The 21,461-nt window shown below is 40.1% G+C and overlaps 1 protein-coding gene across 4 annotated transcripts in view; it reads right to left on the minus strand.

The window, feature by feature from the left end:
• Window positions 1-21,461, minus strand: part of CNOT10 (CCR4-NOT transcription complex subunit 10) — a 62,973-nt gene that overhangs the window by 35,840 nt on the left and 5,672 nt on the right. For 3 of the 4 annotated variants that reach the window (XM_049871181.1, XM_049871179.1, XM_049871178.1), the window contains exons 2-7: window positions 10,798-10,892; window positions 9,886-10,047; window positions 5,638-5,788; window positions 2,804-2,946; window positions 2,235-2,321; window positions 1,603-1,686 (exon numbers count right to left, since the gene is read on the minus strand). In XM_049871181.1, the coding sequence (XP_049727138.1) occupies window positions 1,603-1,686; window positions 2,235-2,321; window positions 2,804-2,946; window positions 5,638-5,788; window positions 9,886-10,047; window positions 10,798-10,892 (722 nt within the window). Of the gene's footprint in view, window positions 1-1,602; window positions 1,687-2,234; window positions 2,322-2,803; window positions 2,947-5,637; window positions 5,789-9,885; window positions 10,048-10,797; window positions 10,893-14,061; window positions 15,221-21,461 lie in introns of those variants that run through there. The other variant, XM_049871182.1, reaches the window with a different exon arrangement.

Here is a 21,461-nt window from a genome sequence, read left to right on the forward strand (position 1 = left end):
CATGACCTCTGGGGTCCCTCCAGTCTCAGTCTGACCACTCATCTCATAAAGGTCTGATAATGGCCAACTGTCTTTCTCCCGTAGCCTCCTCAGGTCTAGGCTATGATTGTTCTCCATAAAAAAATCACTTGAGTACTGACCCAGTGGCTACTCTGGCTCGATTTACCTGAATTATGCCTACTAAAAACCATATTTTCTCATGATTTCACACTTGTAATCGCAGTCTTCCTAAAAAGCATCAAGATTATTCACAATTCTGTTTTTTCCCTATCCAAATCCAAAAACCCATTCCATTGCCATCGAGTTGATTCTGACTCATAGCGACCCTACAGGACAGAGAAGAACCGCCCCATAGAGTTTCTAAGGCTGCCATCTTTATGGAAGCAGACAGCCACTTTTACCTCCCGTGGAGAGGCTGGCGGGTTCGAACCACCAACCTTTCGGTTAGCAGCCGAGCACCTAACCACTGTGCCAGCAGGGCTCTTTTTTTGTCCTATACTATCTTAAAGATTATTTATCAGTAGGAGTTGGGGTGGAGGGAGTGAAAGGAAGGGGTGATTATATCTCAAATACTCTAACACTAGTCAAACTGAAGGTACTGTCAAGCCAAAAATTATTTGGAAGGGGCAGGTTTTGGCTACAACCTGGTAGTTAAACTTTAATAAACGTTTTGAGTGTAAAATTAAAATAATTTAAATATCTAATAACAGCAAACGTTTAAGTGACTTGTGATAAACCACTTACATACTACAGGTCCCTATTAAAAATGCTGACTTTATCCAAAAAAAACCAAACCCAGTGCTGTCGAGTCGATTCCGACTTATAGCAACCCTATAGGACAGAGTAGAACTGGCCCTGTAGAGTTTCCAAGGAGTACCTGGCAGATCTGAACTGCCCACCCTTGGGTTAGCAGCTGTAGCACTTAACTACTACGCCACCAGGGTTTCCGCTGGCTTTATAAAGCTTTATAGGCTATATAAAATCAAACCAAACCCACTGCCGTTGAGTCGATTCCAACTCATAGCAACCCCATAGGGTTTCCCTGGCTGTAAACTCCTACGGAAGCAGACTGCCACATCTTCCTCCTGGGGGGTTGCTGGTGGTTTTGAACTGCTGATCTCTTGGTTAGCAGTCGACTGCTTTAACTACTACACCACCAGAGTTCCTCAACAGGTATATGCCAAGAGGTAATGTTTGTCAAAATTTTAAGTGAGAAATGTATTAAACTGTAGATGTATCATGTCCACTACTTCACGACTCTATGTAATATAAAAATTTATATCTGGTGGTGTACTACAATACCCACCCACTGCTGTTGAGTCAATTCCGACTCAGTGACCCCATAGGGTTTCCAAGGCTGTGTAAATCTCTGTGGAAGCAGACGGCTGCATTTTTCTCCTGTGGAGCCGCTGGTGGTTTAAAACCACTGACCTTTCGGTTAGCAGTCGGTCGCTTTAACTACTGTGCCACCAGGGCTCCTGTACTGTAATAGACTAATATAAATGATTTAAAACTCACAAGTACCCATGGTCCAAACCATAAAGTTTTAGGGCATAAAAACCGCAAATTGAAAAATAAGATACAAGTCCAAAAGAAACTTACATTTCCAGCTGTGTTCATCACTGACTTGATCTCCCTTTTGCAAGCTTTCAGGGACTTCATTTGGATATAAGCTCTTACTTTATACTGCCAAAGGAAAATGCTAGCATGTGAGAACTACCGTGAACTTACATTTGATGAAGTGGTTTACTTTCTAGTTAGGAAAATTAAACCCAGTCTGTTCACAATATATATAGTTACACCAGCTACTTGCAAAAACCAGTTTAAAATTATCTTAAATATCCCATTTTAACTGTCCTCTTAGAATGCACTTTAAAAAACTAAAAACATGCTAGAATAAAATTTATGTTTATATCCCAAGCAAAAATTCTAACAATTCTTATCTATCAATGGCTAAATAACAGTGAATTTTTAAATTCCACAAATTGATTTTATTGCTCAATACATTCTCAGGTCTCTCCTCTCAACTTTCTATAATTAAAATAAATTATAGTACATTATCACCTTAAGCCAAATATACGTAGAAGGATAAATGTGCGGCTAAAGCACTCCATTTAGGAGCCGGTGAACACGCACACCTGCACTATTTACTGCTTCCCGTCACTGACACTGCCCCCTCATCCGTGACACAGGAGAAGACCCCCACACATCATCTCCCTTGAACATTTCCCCACCTGATGTATCTTTGATTTTGCAGCTTCTATCAGAGCTCCGCTTTCAGCTTTATGATTCGATCCATCTTTGTTGGTGTTATTACCAGTCTGCAGGGTGAAGCAAAATTGACCAAATTTAAATATTTTAAATTATAGTGTACATCAGTAATTTCTAAAGGAGCCCATCACGACGGCCTAGTGCAAATTCTCACAATTCAGAAGCCCAGGTCCCACTTCCACAGAATCAGGCTCAGGAGTCTGGAGCGGTGACAGGAAACTCTCCTTAGGGGAAGCTCACACTTGGGCACAATGACGGGGCAGTGGACACCAGGGACAGGGGTAGGAGGAACAGGAAGTGACTGCTGGCGGTACAGGGTTTCTTTTTGTGATGGTTACACAATTCTCTGGATATGCTCTGTGATGGTTAGACAACTCTCTGGATACACTAGAAGCCACTGATTGCACACTTCAAAATGGTAAATTTTACTGAACATGAATTAAATCTCAATAAAGCTATTAAACACAATATTTCATAAGCACAAATATTAATCACATTCTGAAATTTAGTCTGATCACCTTGGAACACTTACCTCGTTCTTCCCATTTTTGTTATTGTTTCCCTGTGAAATCATTTTTTCTAGGACGGCAAGAAGATGCAAAGCTTTCTCAGCCTGATAGGTTAATATATAGAGGTCTACAAGCAGAAAACACACGGCCTGGGCAAATTTTTCTTCTGGAAGAAAAAAATACACACACACACAGAGAAAAAGAAAGTCACAATCCAAAGTGAAGCAAACTTCTCAGATCAGCCCCCCAAAGGTGAATAAATGTTTTTCCTCAGAAGCACATCACCTAGCGCCACGAACGATGCCAACGATGCTGTTCTCTCAGGCGCCTCAGGCCTCTCATTTCAGGAAGTCCAGCATCTACCAAACGCCAGCACAGGTCACCAGGAGTACTACTGTACACGAAGGAGACTTGAATTCCAGCCCTTCCTACACCACTTACCAGATGTGAGGCCCTGCGCATCATTTAACTTTCCAGACCTCAGCTGTCTGGCCTATAAAACAGGAAGGGTACTTTGCCTGCCTGAAGGCAGGGGCTGAAACAGGTGTTCTACTGAGACCCCTTCTAAGAAGATCTACAACTCTCTGAAATAGATTTCCTTTCTAGGTCCCAGGGATGGAAGAAAGAAACCATCTGATTACAGAGATTACACACCTGTACAAAGGAAGGAAGGTGTGCATTAGAGCAGATCAGGAAACTGAGACAGTCAAGGGGGAAATGTACAGAAGGGGCCATCAAGGGAAGAAGACTTAATGAAAACAGGATAGGTGACCTGGTGTGACATAAAAATAAGGCCTGAAAGGAGGCTGCCATGATCAAGAACAGGAAAGTTTCCAAAGTTCTAAGAGCCTCCAAATAAGTCTTCTGGTTTCCATTCTCGCTCCTACTCAGCAGCCAGACTGATCTGTTTAAAACCGAAATCAGTTGAGGTTCAAAGGTCACACATCTCCAAAGGCTTCCTTCCACACATAGAAAGTCCCTGCCCAGACTTCAAGGCTTTACCTGGTCTGTCCCACCTAGCTCCATCACGGTGTCCCCCTGGTGTTGCCCACTCTCACCTCAGGATCCCTGTGAGTCTACTCCACTGGCTGGAATGCTTTCCCCCCTAAGGAGTAGTATGGCTCCCTTCACCCCTTTATCCAGGCCTGTTTTCAAAAGCTGCCTCATTAGAGGCCTTTCTTGACAACCTTCAGGAACCCTGGTGGCGCAGTGGTTAAGTGCTTGGCTGCTAACAGAAAGGCAGGCAGTTTGAACCCACCAACTGCTCCATGGGACAAACAGGTGCCTGTCTGCTTCAGTAAAGATTACAGCCTTGGGAATCCTATGGGGCAGTTCTCTGCCCTATAGGGTCGCTATGAGTTGGAATCCACTCAACAGGCAACGGGTTTGGTTTTAGTTTTGATAACCTTATCTAAAGATAACATTCCCAGTCAATCTCTATCCTCTTACCCAATTTTAGCTTTACAGCATTTAACTACCTGATGTTATATGATGTATTTACTGGGTGTGTGCCTCCCTCTCCCCTTAAGGTACAAGCTTAATGAAGGTAAAGACTTTATCTTGTTCACTGTGTTATCCCCAGATCCCCTAACAGTGCCTGAACCATAGGAGGGGCTCAATAAATACGTGTTGTATCAAGAATCTAAGTAATAAAGTTCAAAAACAACACTAATTTCCAAAGAAGAAACAGATTTAGATACTGACTACATAGTTTGCTATGTATTGTTTAGCCATAGTACAGATTAACAGAACTTCATGAACTGTTCTGGGGCTCTAAAAACCATCAATAGTGGTAAGTTTTATATAAAATACATCTGTGTTACCCCAGAGGTATAGTTCTGGTTTCCAGCTATACAGAAGAAAAAAACTGGTCACTAGTTACACGACCCCTTACCACTGACACCTCTCCTGCCCAGACGCAGAGCCCTCAGGATTGAGGGGAAGATAAGAAGCACCACGAATATGTCTCCCTGGAGCCAAAGCAATCCGCTGCTCAACTGGTGGTCACCAGAAGGGGAGCCTGTGGCTCAACAACCGCTGTCCACCACCCGAAGCACCAAAGAGGAGCCAACGCTCCACCAGCCGTCCTGTGGTGGCCAAACAGCCATCAGGCACTCGTACACCAGCAATTCCCATTTGTGTCTTTAATGAATAAAGAAGCAACTGTTCTCCAAGCATATTACTTGTTTAAGATCATGGGTGTGCAAATGTCTTTGGAACTTACAATAAACTAGACAAAAACACGAGTCACAGATGAAATCTGACTGCTTGTGGGCTGGAAACCAAGGGCCCCTCTAACAATCATTTCCCTGACCGCCTTCCCTCTGCTGCTTTATTCATTGGCGCCTTCTTTTTTTCTTTGCTCTTCTCTCTCTTATTACCCCCAGTTGAGGCTAGAAATAGTAAGCTAGTTAAGGTTTTAAAAAGGCTAACGTAGCTCTGTGCTACCTCCATGATTGCCCACAAAAATTTCAGTTTGCCAACAGGCCAAATAAAATACTACGCTGTCCCTGACATGCCAGAATGTTCCGTCCTTCATTCACTACTCAAGTAGGAAAGGATCAGGTGCACAAAGGTGGTGTTTAAACATGAAAGGAAAAAAAATCAGTGTCTTCAATACGAAATGGCATCTCTAGCATGTGATCTTGAAATTTTAGGGAGGAGCTTTAAAAAAATCTGGATTCATCTAAAAATTACAAATTAAAAAAACTGTTTTTTACTTTTCTAACCATTAAGAAAATGTAAGTTTTTTTTTCTTTCCTTAAATACTGATGGACAATTTTCTGACTTAGATTATCCAGGCAGAAGTACACAAATATAAGAAAACAGGGAAATCTCTGACTTGACAATAACATACCAAAGGGTTCTATGAACTGGTAAAGTTTCTCGCCAACTGATATGGCCTCCGTATACTGGCGAAGATGGTAAAGAATGACTGCCTGGTTGTAATACAACATGCTATTTTCCACATCATCAAGTCCATCCATTTCTTCAACAGCTGAGTGGACCTATGACACAATAAACAGGAATTATGTTTTAACAAAAGAAAACAAAAAGCAAGTGTGAAAACCTACGTGAATAAACAGGAACGCAGGGCAACATTTCTTCGGCTGCATTTTCCCCTACTTTCAACAGCATCTCTGTATTTTAACTACTTTCACATACTAAAGATCATTTCATTCATGATAAAATTCTGTTAAAGAAAACACTTCAGGGGAACTTTATTAAGTACCTAGCATAAGGCAAGGTGATTCTCCTCCTTGCCACCGTGAAGATATATTCCTTGTTTTAACTGCCAATAAGGTTTCCTTCTTTTCAGCCTCATGAGTTGTAAGAGACTACACGGGAATGGACAAAACTTACAGTGAATTTTCCTATAAAAAAAATTTCATATGGAATGTATAGCTTACTTCCATTTTTGTAAAACCTTAAGTAAAATTTAAACAATAGCTAACTACTTACTATGTGCCAGGCCTGCTATGTTACACCTTTTATAGAGACCATCTCATTTAACCCTCAACATACCTCAAGGTGTTGGGAAAGTACTGAGTATACCATGGACTGCCGGTAGAACAAACAAATCTATCTTTAAAGAGGTACAGCCAGAATGCTCATTAGAAGCAAGGATGGCGAGACTTTGTCTCAGGTACTTCGGACGTGTTACCAGGAGGGATCGGTCCCTTGCGAAGGACATCGTGCTTGGTAAAGTAGAGGGTCAAGAAAAAAAGGAGGAATTTCAAGGAGAATGGACTGACACAGCGGTTGCAACAATGGGCTCACGCACAACAATGATCACGGGGATGGCATAGGACTGGGCAGTGCTTCATTCTGTTGTACACAGGGTCACTATGAGTTGGAACTGACTCGATGGCACCTAACAACAACACCTCAAGGACATAGATAGTATTATCATTTCCATTACATAAATAAGGAAACCAGCACAGAGAGCCTAAGTATCTTGCCCAAGACGATATGACTAAAACCCAAATCAAACCCAGTGCTGTTTAGTTGATTCTAACTCATAGCGACCCTATAGTTTCTTATGTTCATAGTTTGTTCCCATAATAAAAACAGTATCTTTTTTTAAGTAATAACAAAAATACATACATCACATATGGTGATTAGAGTGGGCTTTTATGAGCTTCAATAGCAACCTAACATGCACAACTGATACCAAAAGAAAAAAATTGGAATACTTCACATTTGAAAATTAATGACTATCTGTATGCCCCTTCTGTAAACTGCAGCACGAGGCTTTTAAATTTTAACCAAGATACACAACCTTTTTGTAGCTCCATATAGCACATGAAAGTGGAATTTCATCTGTATTAAAACTGACTTTTCCTTGCCATACGAACAGTGCAGTAAATTACTGTGCAATGTTTATTAATCCTAAGATGAATATTTCCCAAAATTAAGTAGTAGAACCATGACATACATAGATTTAACAACCTTGGTTTGGCTACTGGCAAGGAACCCAAAAGTTCATGGTATGTCATGATTTGTAATCTGGTTTCTGCCGACTTCAATCACCCATACGGCGGGCTGGACAGGAGGGTTCAAATGTTGGCAAGTGGCCCTAGCTGACAGACAGCATGTGGATCTCAATTAGTTTGGAGGCTTTTTATAATATTTACTTGTCAAATCTTCAAGTGTGGGGCTGGCAACCAATGTCACAAAATATGTATTGTTCACTGAGAAACTAATTTGCTCTGTAAACCCTCATCCAACGTACAACAAAAATCTTCAAGTAATTAAAAATAGTTTCCTAAATGAAGAAAGAAGACCCCATTCCTAAAGAAAGGCAACTCTTCTTCATAGTTACATAATGGAGTGAGAATGACCTAAGAGAGGGTTAATTCTTAGCCAGAAAATAGAGGGTTTTGAATAAATTAAGGAGCTTTAGGTTGAGCAATGGTTGAACTTATGACTTGAATAAGTTGACACTTCTGATTCACCAAAATAATTTAGTAACTGCTCCAGTCAGAACGAAAACTACTTATTAAATAAAATAAAATGTCAATTAAAGTGGAAATGGCCGAAAAGGTGTGTCACTGTGCCCTGGACATGTAACCCTGAACAGAAGTATGACTTAGAGAAAGCCAGGAGACACAAGTGTAAACACTTGTAGGAAACTCAAGAGTTGAAGGCACTCGGGGAAAGGGGAGCTACTGAACCAGCCCTTAGGAAGAGGAAAGGCTAGTGAAAGGATGAAAAAAAAAATAAAAATAAAAAAACATTTTCTTGGCTTAACAGGAAGTTTTCAGGAACTTCTTATTCTGAAAAATGTTCTAAGGCTAAACTTGTGCTTAAAGACCAAACCAATCTGTCCTGGCAGAAAATGTCTATTGGGTCATAGGGCACAGATACTAGACATCAGCAAACGTTTTCTTTTGATTCTGGAGCTCCAGGTAGTCATGGCTAATAACGTTCAAGCAATGATGAACTGTCATGACGTGTTAAGTGGTTACAAGCACAGGCTCAAGAGACAGAAGGCCTAATTCCAATTCTGCTCCTCTCCTTATTAGCTATATAAAATTATTAGACTTCTAAGCCCCAGTTTTAAAACGGAGACAACAGTAACCCTACTGTGAGGATTACATGAGATAAGGCACAAAAACACTTAAGTGATACATGGCATCAAGTAAGCACTTCAATGATGCTGCTTGCTGTTAAGTGCTGTTGAGTCGCTTCTGACTCATAGCGACCCTACGTACAAAAGAACGAAGCACTCTCAGTCCTGTGCCATCCTCACAATCCTTGCTATGTGTAAGCCCATCGTTGCAGCCACTGTGTCAATCCATCTCCTTGAGGGTCATCTTCTTTTTCACTGACCCTCTGACTTTACCAAGCATGATGTCCTTCTCCAGAGACTGGTTCCTCCTGATAACGTCCCAAGTATACATGAGACAAAGTCTCGCCATCCTTGCTTCTAAGGAGCATTTTGGCTGTACTTCTTCCAAGACAGATTTGTTCATTCTTCTCGCAGTCCATGGTATATTCAATATTCTTCACCAACAGCATAATTCAAAGGTGTCAATTCTTCTTCGATCTTCCTTATTCACTGTCCACCTTTTTCATGCATATGTGGTGACTGAAAATACCACGGCTTGGGTCGCTCAATAAATGTTAGCTATCATTCTCATTTTCACTGAAGAATTTCATGGTTTTTAAACCACTTTATTCGTACACAGAATTACAAAGAGCCTGAAGAGGTCACTTATTTCTCAACTATATAAGGTTTTTGAGTGATGCTACAGTGGTACTCGTGAATGAAGGACAGGGGTTCCAAAAGGTCTCAAGATCCTTTATATCAAGAAGCAGTAATTAAAAGCACAGGACCCAGAGTCAACAGATATGCGTCCACGCAGCTCTTACTACATAAAAGCTATGTGTTTCCGGACAATGTATACGAGCTCCCTGTGCCTCAGCTTTCCCACCTGTAACATGAGAATTACAGCAGCCACTCCGTAGGGTTGCTGGGAAGAGTAAGTGAGATACTGCATACAATGTGCTTGGCACCGACTCCTGTCACACAGTAAGCACTACATGACTGCTAGCTGATCCTATCGTCAACATCACTGTTATCAGCCTTCTGGAACATCAAAAGTCTAGCACCGGGCAGGAGAAACGTTGTGGCTATCAACAGAACGCCGACAAATGTACGCCCCAAACCGTACAGAAATCAGACTACCTTCTATTTAATTATCCCTTGACCCAAAGTACTAAAACAACTTGACGCTGTTACTAATAATGAGATCTCCCCAGCTACAGGTAAGGTTATTTCTCAGCAGCTAAACGTCTTTATTCGTTTCTACTTTAATTCTTCCTCAATACTCTGAAGCTCACCCAAATTTGGCATGTTAGTCTGTTATGTTCAAATTAATAAAACCTGACAGAAAATAAAATCATACGACATACAACTTTCATTCCCTGGAATAATAATTTTATACAAATAAAATTAATACCCACAAATGTTTCAGATATATTACAAATTGTACTATCAGAATGTCAGATATGAAGTGACGTTTATTTTCCTTAACCATTTTCATTTCACAAATAAAGAGTAACACATCATTTTTATAACAGAATTCATTTCTATCACCTGATTCTTCAGCTGGTTAAGTGTTTGTCTCAAATTATCTGTTGTTGTTTGGTTACTTTTAAAAAACTCAGCTACTGCTGTATTCAAACTTATTTTATAATCATCTTTGTTTATATCCTGCAGGCAGGCCAGGTGTCGCAGACAGGCATCATAATTCCCAGCCTAAAAAAAAAAAACCACACAGACTAAGTTACATACCAGCTTTAAAAACAAACCCACTTATTTCCAAACATATTTCATTTACCTTTATTTTAAAAACTCTTAAAAAAAAGATATAGTTGCCCTGTATTAACTGAAGCCACTATATGAAGCAATATTCAGAGCCACAAAGAAATTAAGGGTATTTAGTTCCTAAGAAGCGGGCTCTGACACCGCTGTGCAAACCTAGTGAGGTAGAACAGCCGACGCCAGACAAGGCTATAATGCTATTCCTGATGGGAATTTCTAGTCAATCTACTCTGAATACCCAACTACCAATTCTTCCGTTTACGTGTGTGTAATCTGATCAGCAAATAAGGTCTTCTTCTATATCCCGTCATGTCAGAAAACAAGTTTTCACAAACTTTTGGGGTCCCATTTTAAAGTACATTCAAGAAGAAAAAACCGAACGGAGTAGTGAAGGCTAAACCCTGTATTTAGAAACCAAAATTTAAGAGACTTAAAAAAAAAAAAAGTTAAAACATGTTTATGAAAACACAAAAAAAATGCAAATGGCTCAAATTACTCCCACTCTGTTCACCATAGTTAAAAGTCTAAGATGGTTTTTATTTTCAAACTAAACCTACTTCTCCCGAAATTCAACTCCTAAATTATTACAGAACAAAAATTATACATTTAACAATTCATTGTGAACAGACTCATCCCTGACAGACTCCTAAAACCCAAGCAGGTGACAAGAAGCCCTTGACTTACCGTGAAAGCCTGAAAAGCACTGCCTGACAACTCCTTCTCTTGATCCGTGATCCCAGAGGGCTGACCTGTCCCTTCATGTTTCTCTGCTCCCTGCTCTGTAAACACACAAGTTTTACAGTTTTGTAGAAGTACAAGTTGTCAGGCGAATCTGTCCCTAGTTCTCTTAACTGCATACTTCCTAATGAAGCTGCCTGTGTTCTCTCTCTCAGCCACCATGGCTCGTGAGTGAGTATGAAGCTGGTCTTCAGAAGATGCCAAGAAGAAATGCTTCCCCTGGCCGTGGTCAAGCGCAAAGAAAACCCACCCTCGTTTACATTAAGGACTACAGCTTTGGTGATCAGGACATTTGGGCTGAGAATACTCTCGTCTCCTAAAAATATTGTATCTGCCACCCAGCCATATTCAAGGAACCAGGCCAGGCCCCACAGACACGAGATTATAAATCACCTACTACGTCTTCAAGAAATTTATAATCTAGCTGGAATAGAATAATCCATTGCCATCAAGTCGATTCACAGTTACGGAAGCTGACTGCCCCATCTTCCTCCCTCGGAGCAGCTGGTGGGTTAGAATCGCCGACCTGTGGGTCAGCAGCCAAGCACTTAACCACTGTCGCACCAGTGCTCCTTAGGACTATAGTAACATCTAACAATTAAAAAACAACACTGATACGGGCTCATTGGTAATTCCCAGGGAAAGAACAAATGCCTGCATAGGCTTTGAGATCCAAAAGCCAAAGATTAACACGTTTAAAAAACGTGCTTCAAATGTACAGAAACAAATGTTTATTAGTGGTTATCAGGGGTTAGGGGGGAATGGGGAGTTACCACTTAAGGGGTACTGAGCTTCTACTTTTGGGGGCCATGAAAACCTTCTGGGAATAGATAGTGGTTATGGCTACATGCCTCTCCTAAGATTAGGGACGCTTTACTACATAATCAAAACGATCACAATAAAAAATCAACAACAAAAGTAACTAACAAATAACCCATATTCAAACTGTCCTCACTGTTCTAAGAAACGTCTTAGGGGGCAGCTTTATTTCCCTTTCCCAATCCAGGAAGCAATCGAGATGCACGCATTTCCCTTGGTTGGTGTCCTGCTTTAGTTTCTTTTACTCCAGAACAGTTAACCATTCTTCTTTATCAAGTCCCTAACTGTTTTTTAAAGAGTCTAAGCTGGTTATCTTGCAGAATACCCCACATTCTGGGTTTTTCTCATTGTTTCCTCATGACCACACTCAGTTCGGCATTTTTGGAAAGAATACTACATAGGTAATGTGAACGTGGGAATATTTGTAATTTTTAATGTTAATATTTTTCTTTTTTCTGTTAAAAACCTGTGTTTTGTTTTTAAAAAGGTGTTTTTTATATTTCAACATCTCCCACAGAATATTCTGTTTCTCAATTCTACTCACCAGTAGATATTTCATGCATTAACTAAAAGACCAGTGACAGTGACCACTGCAAAAATGTGACTCCGACATGTAAGAGTAAAGTCATCAGAGACTATCGCCCTGGGATGCTCTTTAAACTTGGAACTCAAACCACTCCCAGAGGTCACCTCTCAGCCAAATGACAGACTGTCCCATAAAATAAATAATATCACCTGTGAGGACTGTGCTCCCCAAAATAATTATCCAGGTGAAATCAAAGGCTTAACATTTACCCTAGACAAAAGATGAGAAGGCTAGGGGGGACAGGAAAACTGGATTAACGGAAACAGAACAACTAAAATAGAAATAATAAGAACGCAGAAATATTGTGAAGAATGTAACCAATGTCACTAGACAATATGTACAAAATTTGTTAAATGAGAACTTAATTTCCTATGTAAACTTTCACCAAAGACACAATATATAAGAGTAATGTCATCATTTGTGACTTAAAGAACAACTTCAAAGTCTCATGATATTTGGATTTCTTATTTACATGTTCACTTTTTATTACAAAACTAATAAATACATATAAAGTACAAAGCGGCTCTACAATCTCTACCCCGAATAACTGTCAACAGTCTGACCGCACTTCTATCCCACTTTCCAGGATTTTTGCTCTGACCCCTCTTTCACATTTGCAAACCATCAGGTACTTAGTAACAGTAATGATCAATTACTTTAATAATGTGTTGAAATGGGACGCAGGATTACAGGACCCCAGAAAGCACAGGAGGGGGTTAGGTTGAAGCTCAACCCTCAACTTATCACATTATATTGATGATAAAATTTTAACAATGAATACAAATACTTTTTACATGTTTCTCTTTCCATTTAAGAGTTTAGGAAACGCAAGTTCTTAAAAAATTACCTTTCCCCTATAAGTAAGTATGGAAACCCTGCTGGCATAGTGGTTAAGAATTCGGCTGCTAACCGAAAGGTCAGCAGTTCCAATCTACCAGGTGCTCCTTGGAAACCCTATGGGACAGTTCTACTCTGCCCTATAGAGTCGCTATGAGTTGGAATCGACTTGATGGCAACAGGTTTGGTTTTTTTGGTTTGTAAGTATGGAGCCTTCGTGGCATAGTAGTTAAGGGCTCGGCTGCTAACCAAAAGGTCGGCAGTTCGAATCCACCAGCCGCTCCTTGGAAACCCTATGGGGTAGGTCTACTCTATCCTACGAGTCGGAATCGACTTGATGGCAATGGGTTTGGTTTTTATGGTGCATATTTAAACCAAATGCCAAAAATTCTTAGCTTGCCATCAAGTTATCTTTATAGCTTGTTCCAAAATATGCCCCTTCTAGACCAGATGACATTCTTTAACGGGTCTTCTGGGCCTAACTGTTAGAGACTGACCATTAACTATAGGGCACAAGGATGCACTCAACAATTCACCAAGGAGTCAAGGAGTTTAAGCTTCTATTCTCCGTGAAAAGCAGAGTGGTGCATGTGGCCACTGCTGTCGTCATCCCCTAGGGACTGCAAGTCTCCCCAAATTCTCCAGGAAAGGAAAGAAGCCAGGTTTTAAATAAATAAGCTGGACTTTAAGCCTGACAAGAAAATCTGTGATTCTTGTATCTACACCTGTTTCAAAGAACTGAGCTCAATAAATAACCTTTTACATGTTAACCAACTGTTATTTTACCTAAATTCTTTCACTTTAGCATGAAAATTTACTGTTTTTTTTAAAAATACACTATAGTGAGAACGCTCATTTTCTTTTTATCTTTTTGCACTTTTCAAACGTTCTATGATAAATACGTATTTCTCCTATAATTGGTTTTTAAAATTTTTTAAAATCATTATTTGTAACTGCTAATTTCTTACCAGTTAGAGCCTGCACGTAATTCCACAACATTTCTTTATTTGTCCAAAAGTAGTCCCCATTGCCAATTGAAAGAGAATATGATGATGGGTCTTTCAAAGGCTTGACTTTCCTTTTACTCTGACCTAACGAACATGGCTGACCTAGGCAACCCGAGCTCTTTGCCTCACAAATCTTGACAGTCTTCAAGCCGACAGGCTTCATTTCTAACCAAACGAATGCCTTTAGGTATGAACTAAGTGGAAAAGGAACACGCTGCTTTTTCAAAACTGAAAGCCAGTTAACTGAAAGCAGAGACGCATTCCAATACAGAACACTAACAATTCAAATCTGATTGGAGCATGAGCTTCCGCGCAACCTACACTTGTCAATACGTAGCTCCAGTGATGTTCAAGAAAAGATAATTTTTCAAAGAAAAAAGGAATGCATTAAGATTGACAGAAATCTGCAATGTTTGCAAAATACTGACATGCCTTTGTGGAGAAAAGTTTTAACAAGGATGCCATTTCAAAGAAAAGTAATCCAGGCTCACCAAAGTCACCATATAGCTGAGGCTCACATACCTCACGTGTTCCTTCTAGCACCTAAACAACAAGTATACCTGAGGTATGAAAACTCCACACACAGATACCTGACCTCTACATAACTCAGAGAAGTAACAGGGGACCAGTGGAGCTACCTTCCAGAAAGCAAGAAGTACTGCATAAGCCACGTTTCCTTTTCACTGTAGGCTGGACGTGAGGAGCTGCAAAAATGGAGAGCAGACATTGCAGGGCCCAAAGGATACGCCATTCATAACCAGCAATGCTACAGAGGTGGACACCTTGCCTAGTGCTTCAGAAAGAAAGGAAGTGAAGTCCAAATCAAGAACATCAGCATGCTCTGGGGATAACCAGCAAAGCATACCCACTCCCACTGCCAGTGAGTATTTTTATTTTCATATCTGAGAGCAGTTTTTATGCATAAAAAAGACTGAGATTTACTCTAGGTTTAAACATTAATATTAGATTTGTTGAAGTTATAAATTAATAAAGCCTAGATTTTCCTCAAGCTTTTACATTCAACTTAGACATCTTATTACCCTATTTAAAGGTCTAGGAAACCTGCGTCGATTTTAAGCGGCTGTAATGAATATTTGATCTCATTTACAGAGTTAAGCTCTTTCAAACAAAATTTTCCCTACTTTAAAATCTTTAATATGTTCAATTTTAGGTACAATTGCTTGACTTAAAACATTTTCTGAGAACTTAAATACATTAATTTATAAATCTAAGAAATGAGATGGATAAATACAGTAACTCTTAGGTACTCTTTGATGTTCCATGCAATAATACAAATATAGTAAGGACTTGACTTAAATTCACAACTATAATCAATTACTCACTCATTTATACATTTTTAATCACAATAACAAGATTAATACACTGCTCCAAATTCTTAAACATTAAACATACTTAAAATATCAAACATAAGCAAGATAGTGGCATCAGCAAAATGTAACATCTTAATGGCATTAGGTAAACTTTCATTTTCTAGTCACCTGCACTCAATCCCCTCCCTAGTTTGGCACGGCCACCTTAAAGCCACAATGGTCCACATTCCCAGAGAGAGAGCCTGGTCTCTGGCTTTAGATACGGCAGAGCAGACTTTGTTGTATCTGATCTAACCTGTCCGAGGACTGCCTCAAGGACTAAAGCAAGGTGCTCATCTTGGTTTGACACGTCTGGGCTGAGGGGCAGTAGGGAACTCTGAAAAGCTGTAGCTGCCTGTAGCTAAAGAATGCAATTAAGGCACACAACAGGCACCTAAAGACTGGAAGGAAAAGCCAAGAAAGATTACTTTTGTAAAAGAAGACTTTCAAAAGCACCTTGTATATGGAGGAATTAGCAAGGCACACGCTCAGAAATTACCTTTGAAAACCATACACTTTCACGCTGGGCTGTCCTATAGGCTCAACACAAACCTGGCTAAGTGCTGAAGGAGGGCCCTAGCACAGAACCAATTTGCAAAGACAAACAGACATTACTGCACTACCCCCACCCCGGGCACTCAAGGAAATCTGTCAAAAAACTAGCTGAACACAGTTAAGGAACAGAGACTTCAGGGTCTACATATGTAGAGAAACGTAGTCTTTGCAAAAACAGTTAGGGGAAGTCTCTAAATAAATGGATTACTACAGTTCTAATGATTTAAAACAAACAATAAAACCCCCAACAGCCCCAGGGAAGGGGAAGAATCTGATTTCCAGAATTACCATAACAGTCAGATGACCTGGTTTCAACAGAAAATCACAAGGCATTCAACAAAACAGGAAAGGATGACTTGTTCAGAAGAATAAAGTAACAAAAACTGTCCATGCAAAGAAGCCTCGGATAAGCAAAGCATTACTGAAAAAGAAGAAGAAAAGTGGGAGCCCTCACTCTACCTGATTTCAGAACCTATTATACAGCCACAGTAGTCAAAACAGCCTGGTACTGGTATAACAACAGACATGCAGACCAACGGAACAGAATGGAGAACCCAGGTAAAAATCCATCCATGTATGAGCAGCTGGTATTTGACAAAGGCCCAGTGTCAGTTAATTGGGGAAAAGATAGTCTTTTTAACAAATGGTGCTGGCATAACTGGATATCCATTTGCAAAAAAAATGAAACAGGACCCATATCTCACACCATGGACAAAAACTAACTCCAAGTGGATCAAAGACCTAAACATAAAGACTAAAACGATAAAGATCATGGAAGAAAAAATAGGGACAATGTTAGGAGCCCTAATACAAGGCATAAACAGAAAACAAAACATTACCAAAAATGACAAAGAGAAACCAGATAACTGGGAGCTCCTAAAAATCAAACACCTATGCTCATCTAAAGACTTCACCAAAAGAGTAGAAAGACCACCTACAGACTGGGAAAGAATTTTCAGCTACGACATCTCCGACCAGCGCCTGATCTCTAAAATCTATATGATTCTGTTAAAACTCAACCACAAAAAGACAAACAACCCAATCAAGAAGTGGGCAAAGGATATGAACACCTACTTCACTGAAGAAGATATTCAGGCAGCTAACAGATACATGAGAAAATGCTCTCGATCATTAGCCATTAGAGAAATGCAAATTAAAACTACGATGAGATTCCATCTCACTCCAACAAGGCTGGCATTAATCCAAAAAACACAAACTAATAAATGTTGGAGAGGCTGCGGAGAGATTGGAACTCTTATACACTGCTGGTGGGAATGTAAAAGGGTACAACCACTTTGGAAATCTATCTGGCATTATCTTAAACAGTTAGAAATAGAACTACCATACAACCCAGAAATCCCACTCCTCGGAATATACCCTAGAGAAACAAGAGCCTTCACACAAGCAGATATATGCACACCCATGTTTACTGCAGCTCTGTTTACAATAGCAAAAAGCTGGAAGCAACCAAGGTGTCCATCAACGGATGAATGGGTAAATAAATTGTGGTATATTCACACAATGGAATACTACGCATCGATAAAGAACAGTGACGAATCTGTGAAACATTTCATAACATGGAGGAACCTAGAAGGCATTATGCTGAGCGAAATTAGTCAGAGGCAAGAGGACAAATATTGTATAAGACCACTATTATAAGATCTTTAGAAATAGTATAAATTGAGAAGAACACATACTTTTGTGGTTACGAGGTGGGGAGGGAGGGAGGGTGGAAGAGGGTTATTTACTGATTAGTTAGTAGATAAGAACTACTTTAGGTGAAAGGGAAGGACAATACTCAATACACAGAAGGTCAGCTCAACTGGACTGGACCAAAAGCAAAGAAGTTTCCAGGATAAACTGAATGCTTCAAAGGTCAGCAGAGCAAGGGTGGATGTTTGGGGACTATGGCTTAAGGGGACTTCTAAGTCAATTGGCAAAATAATTCTATTATGAAAACATTCTGCATCCCACTTTGAAATGTGGCGTCTGGGGTCTTAAATGCTAACAAGCGACCATCTAAGATGCATCAATTGGTCTCAACCCACCTGGATCAAAGGAAAATGAAGAACACCAAGGTCACACAATAACTATCAGCCCAAGAGACAGAAAGGGCCACAGGAACCAAAGACTTACATCATTCTGAGACCAGAAGAACTAGATGGTACCCAGCCACAACCGATGACTGCCCTGACAGGGAGCACAACAGAGAACCCCTGAGGGAGCAGGAGATCAGTGGGATGCAGACCCCAAATTCTCATAAAAAGACCAGACTTAATGGTCTGACTGAGACTAGAGGAATTCCGGCAGTCATGGACCCCAAACCTTCTGTCGGCCCAGGACAGGAACCATTCCCGAAGACAACTCATCAGACATGGAAGGGACTGGACAATGGGTAGGAGAGAGATGCTGATGAAGAGTGAGCTACTTGTATCAGGTGGACGCTTGAGACTGTGTTGGCATCTCCTGTTTAGAGGGGAGATAGGATAGAGAGGGTTAGAAACTGGCAAAATTGTCACGAAAGGAGAGACTGGAAGGGCTGACTCATTAGGGGGAGAGTAAGTGCGAGTACGGAATAAGGTGTATATAAGCTTATGTATGACAGGCTGACTTGATTTGTAAACGTTCACTTAAAGCTCAATAAAAATTATTAAAAAAAAAAAAAAACTGTCCGTGGGAAAGCCCAGATGACGGACTTTAAAACAACAGTATTAAACATACTCAAAAGGTTAAAAAAAAAAAAAGGAAATCAGGAAAATGATGTATGAATAAAACGAGAATAGAGACTATCAAGAAAAAGACAGACATTATTTTAAAAAAGAATGAAAAATACCAGAGCTGAAAAGAATAACTGGAATGAAAAATCCACTGTAGGGGTTCAACAGCAGATTTGATCTGGCAGAAAAAAGAACCAGTGAACACAAATATAGGACAATTACTATCAAGTCTGAGGAGCAAAAAGAAAAGAGAGTGAACAAAAAGACATCCCAATTAAAAAATGGGCAAAGGACTTGGATATGTCACCAAAGAAGATATACGAATGGACCACAAGCACACAAAAAGATGTTCAACATCATTAGTCATTAAAACCAAACCAAACTCACTGCCACTGAGTTGATTCCGACTCATCGTGACCCTACAGGACAGAGTAGAACTGCCCCACAGGGTTTCCAAGGAGTGGCTGGTGGATTTCAACTGCTGACCTTTTGGTAATAGCCAAGCTCTTAACCACTGTGGTTATGTGGGTGAATGTCCTTACTTCTAGGAAATGCGTGTTGATGCATTTAGAAATGAAGTGCCAAGTTGCCAATAACTTATTTCCTAGTGATTCAACATTAAAAGTTGTGGCCAAAGATAGAGGAAACACGTATGGCAAAATGTGACAACTGTTGAACTAGTTGGTGGGTATATGGATGTTCATCTTACTTTTAATTTATTGGCTGTTTAAAACCTTTTCTAATAAAAAAGTTTTTAAAAAATACCAAATACGAACAACTTTATAGTTACCGAATCAATGTCCTTCAATTGGTGTAGGCTCTCACAGCCCAGAATCCTAGGTGGGTGTTCAAGTCCTTACCTACAAACCCTGCCTACAAAGCCTTCACTTGCCTGAATTTTGCATTTGTTTGGCATAAATGTACTTCTCCAGATCTGAAAAATTTGAATTTGAGAGAAAATATAGGAGAAAAACCACAGAATTAAATATCTAGTAGGACCATTCAATTCTTTCAGCTATTAAAATTATACTCAACTACTAGGGCTCCTTGGAGAAATGGCTAATTCTAGTGCTGGGGTATAGCAGACAAGACATAAGTCAGGAATATTTTGTTAAGGTGGGGAAAAAAAATCTGTCAACAGCTTGACCAGGTGATTAAATTATCACGATAGTCAATGGCAGATGGACATATATGCCTCTACATGTGACGCCCTGATTGCCACAACACCCCTTATGTAGTAGTCTACCTGGAAATACATAAATTCATCCCTTTGCTCATGGTAGTAAAAATACATGCCACAAAACATTCACCAGTTCGACAATCTGTATGTGTGCACGTCAATTTCAGTAATACTGATTATACCCTTCATGTTGTGCAACCATTATCATTACCCTTTTTCAAAGTATTTTACCATCATTTAACATAAACTCAATGCCTCCTAATCAAACACTTGGTGGTTTCCAGGGGTCAGAGGGAGGGGGGAAGAGGAGTCACGTTTAGGGGCGCTGAGTTTCTGTTAAGGGTGATGGAAAATACTGGAAACGGACAGCGCTGATAGAACAGAATTAACATCAACGAACTGCGCATGCAAAAAATGGTGAAATGGCAGATGTTTTGTCAACCATAGAATTATACAACACAAAGCGTGAACCCTGACGCGAACTATTGACCTTAATTAATAATAACGTATCAATATTGGTTCACCAAGTCTAACTAATGTATCACACTAACGAAAGCTGTTAATAATAAGAGAAGCTGTGTGCACAGGGAAAGAGGGCATATGGGAGTTCTCCATACTCTCTGCTCAATTCTTCCGTAAACCTGAAACTGCTCTAAAGAATAAGTGATTAGGACAAACAAAAAACAAATCAATATCTAGATTACTGACCTGGGAATATGTCCACAATACTACATATTAACCGAAAAAAGCAAATGGCAAGACAGTATTGCTTAGCATGTTTCCTCACCTGTGTATATATATTGTTAAGTCGATGTGCGTTTGGGTAGCCAGAGACAAAGCGCGAAGGGCACACGAGCTCAGTACTGGCTACCTGGAGAGGGGGACTGGGAAGGGGCAATCAAGGACTTGTACTTTTCACCTTATATGTTTAATAGTAATGGGTACTTTAAATAAAATAAAAATAGCCTTGGCTCAAAATCTTCCCGTTTGTTTGTTCTTCCTACCATTTTTCTGGACATTCTGGCCAAAATTTCAAAGCCAACTTTAAGTACTCCTCACTCGATTTCACATTAGTCACATGCCCCCGCCTTTCCTTCTTTTATAATGCCATCAATCTTTTCCTATTAAACCTACCACCGTCATCTCCACGGTCTAAATCCTCAGATAATTTCAAGCCTAGATTTTTACTGTCTTAACTCCAGCCTCTTCTTCCTTTCACATAACTCTAAAAGTAAAGTCAAATAAATCACCCTAAAACACTGTTGGTACTTTCTTAGTCAAAAAATGGCACTGGTTTCATATAAGGTCACAAACTTTGTAAACTTTTCACTGCCCCTTGCAACCTTTGTCTTTGGTTGGTGCCCCGCCCCAGACTGGGACACTTTTCCCTTTAGGATTTGGGTGAAATACTACAACTCAGGGTGTTGGATCGGCTGGCTTATCAGTCACTGAGAAGCCTTGCACCTCAGCAGCACAGTAAAGCAGCTCCCCATGGGGTGAGCCTTGACCAACTGGAAACAGGAAATGCAAAGAAGCTGG

This window comes from Elephas maximus, chromosome 27, assembly GCF_024166365.1.
Source record: "Elephas maximus indicus isolate mEleMax1 chromosome 27, mEleMax1 primary haplotype, whole genome shotgun sequence".
Taxonomy (NCBI): Eukaryota; Metazoa; Chordata; class Mammalia; order Proboscidea; family Elephantidae; genus Elephas; species Elephas maximus.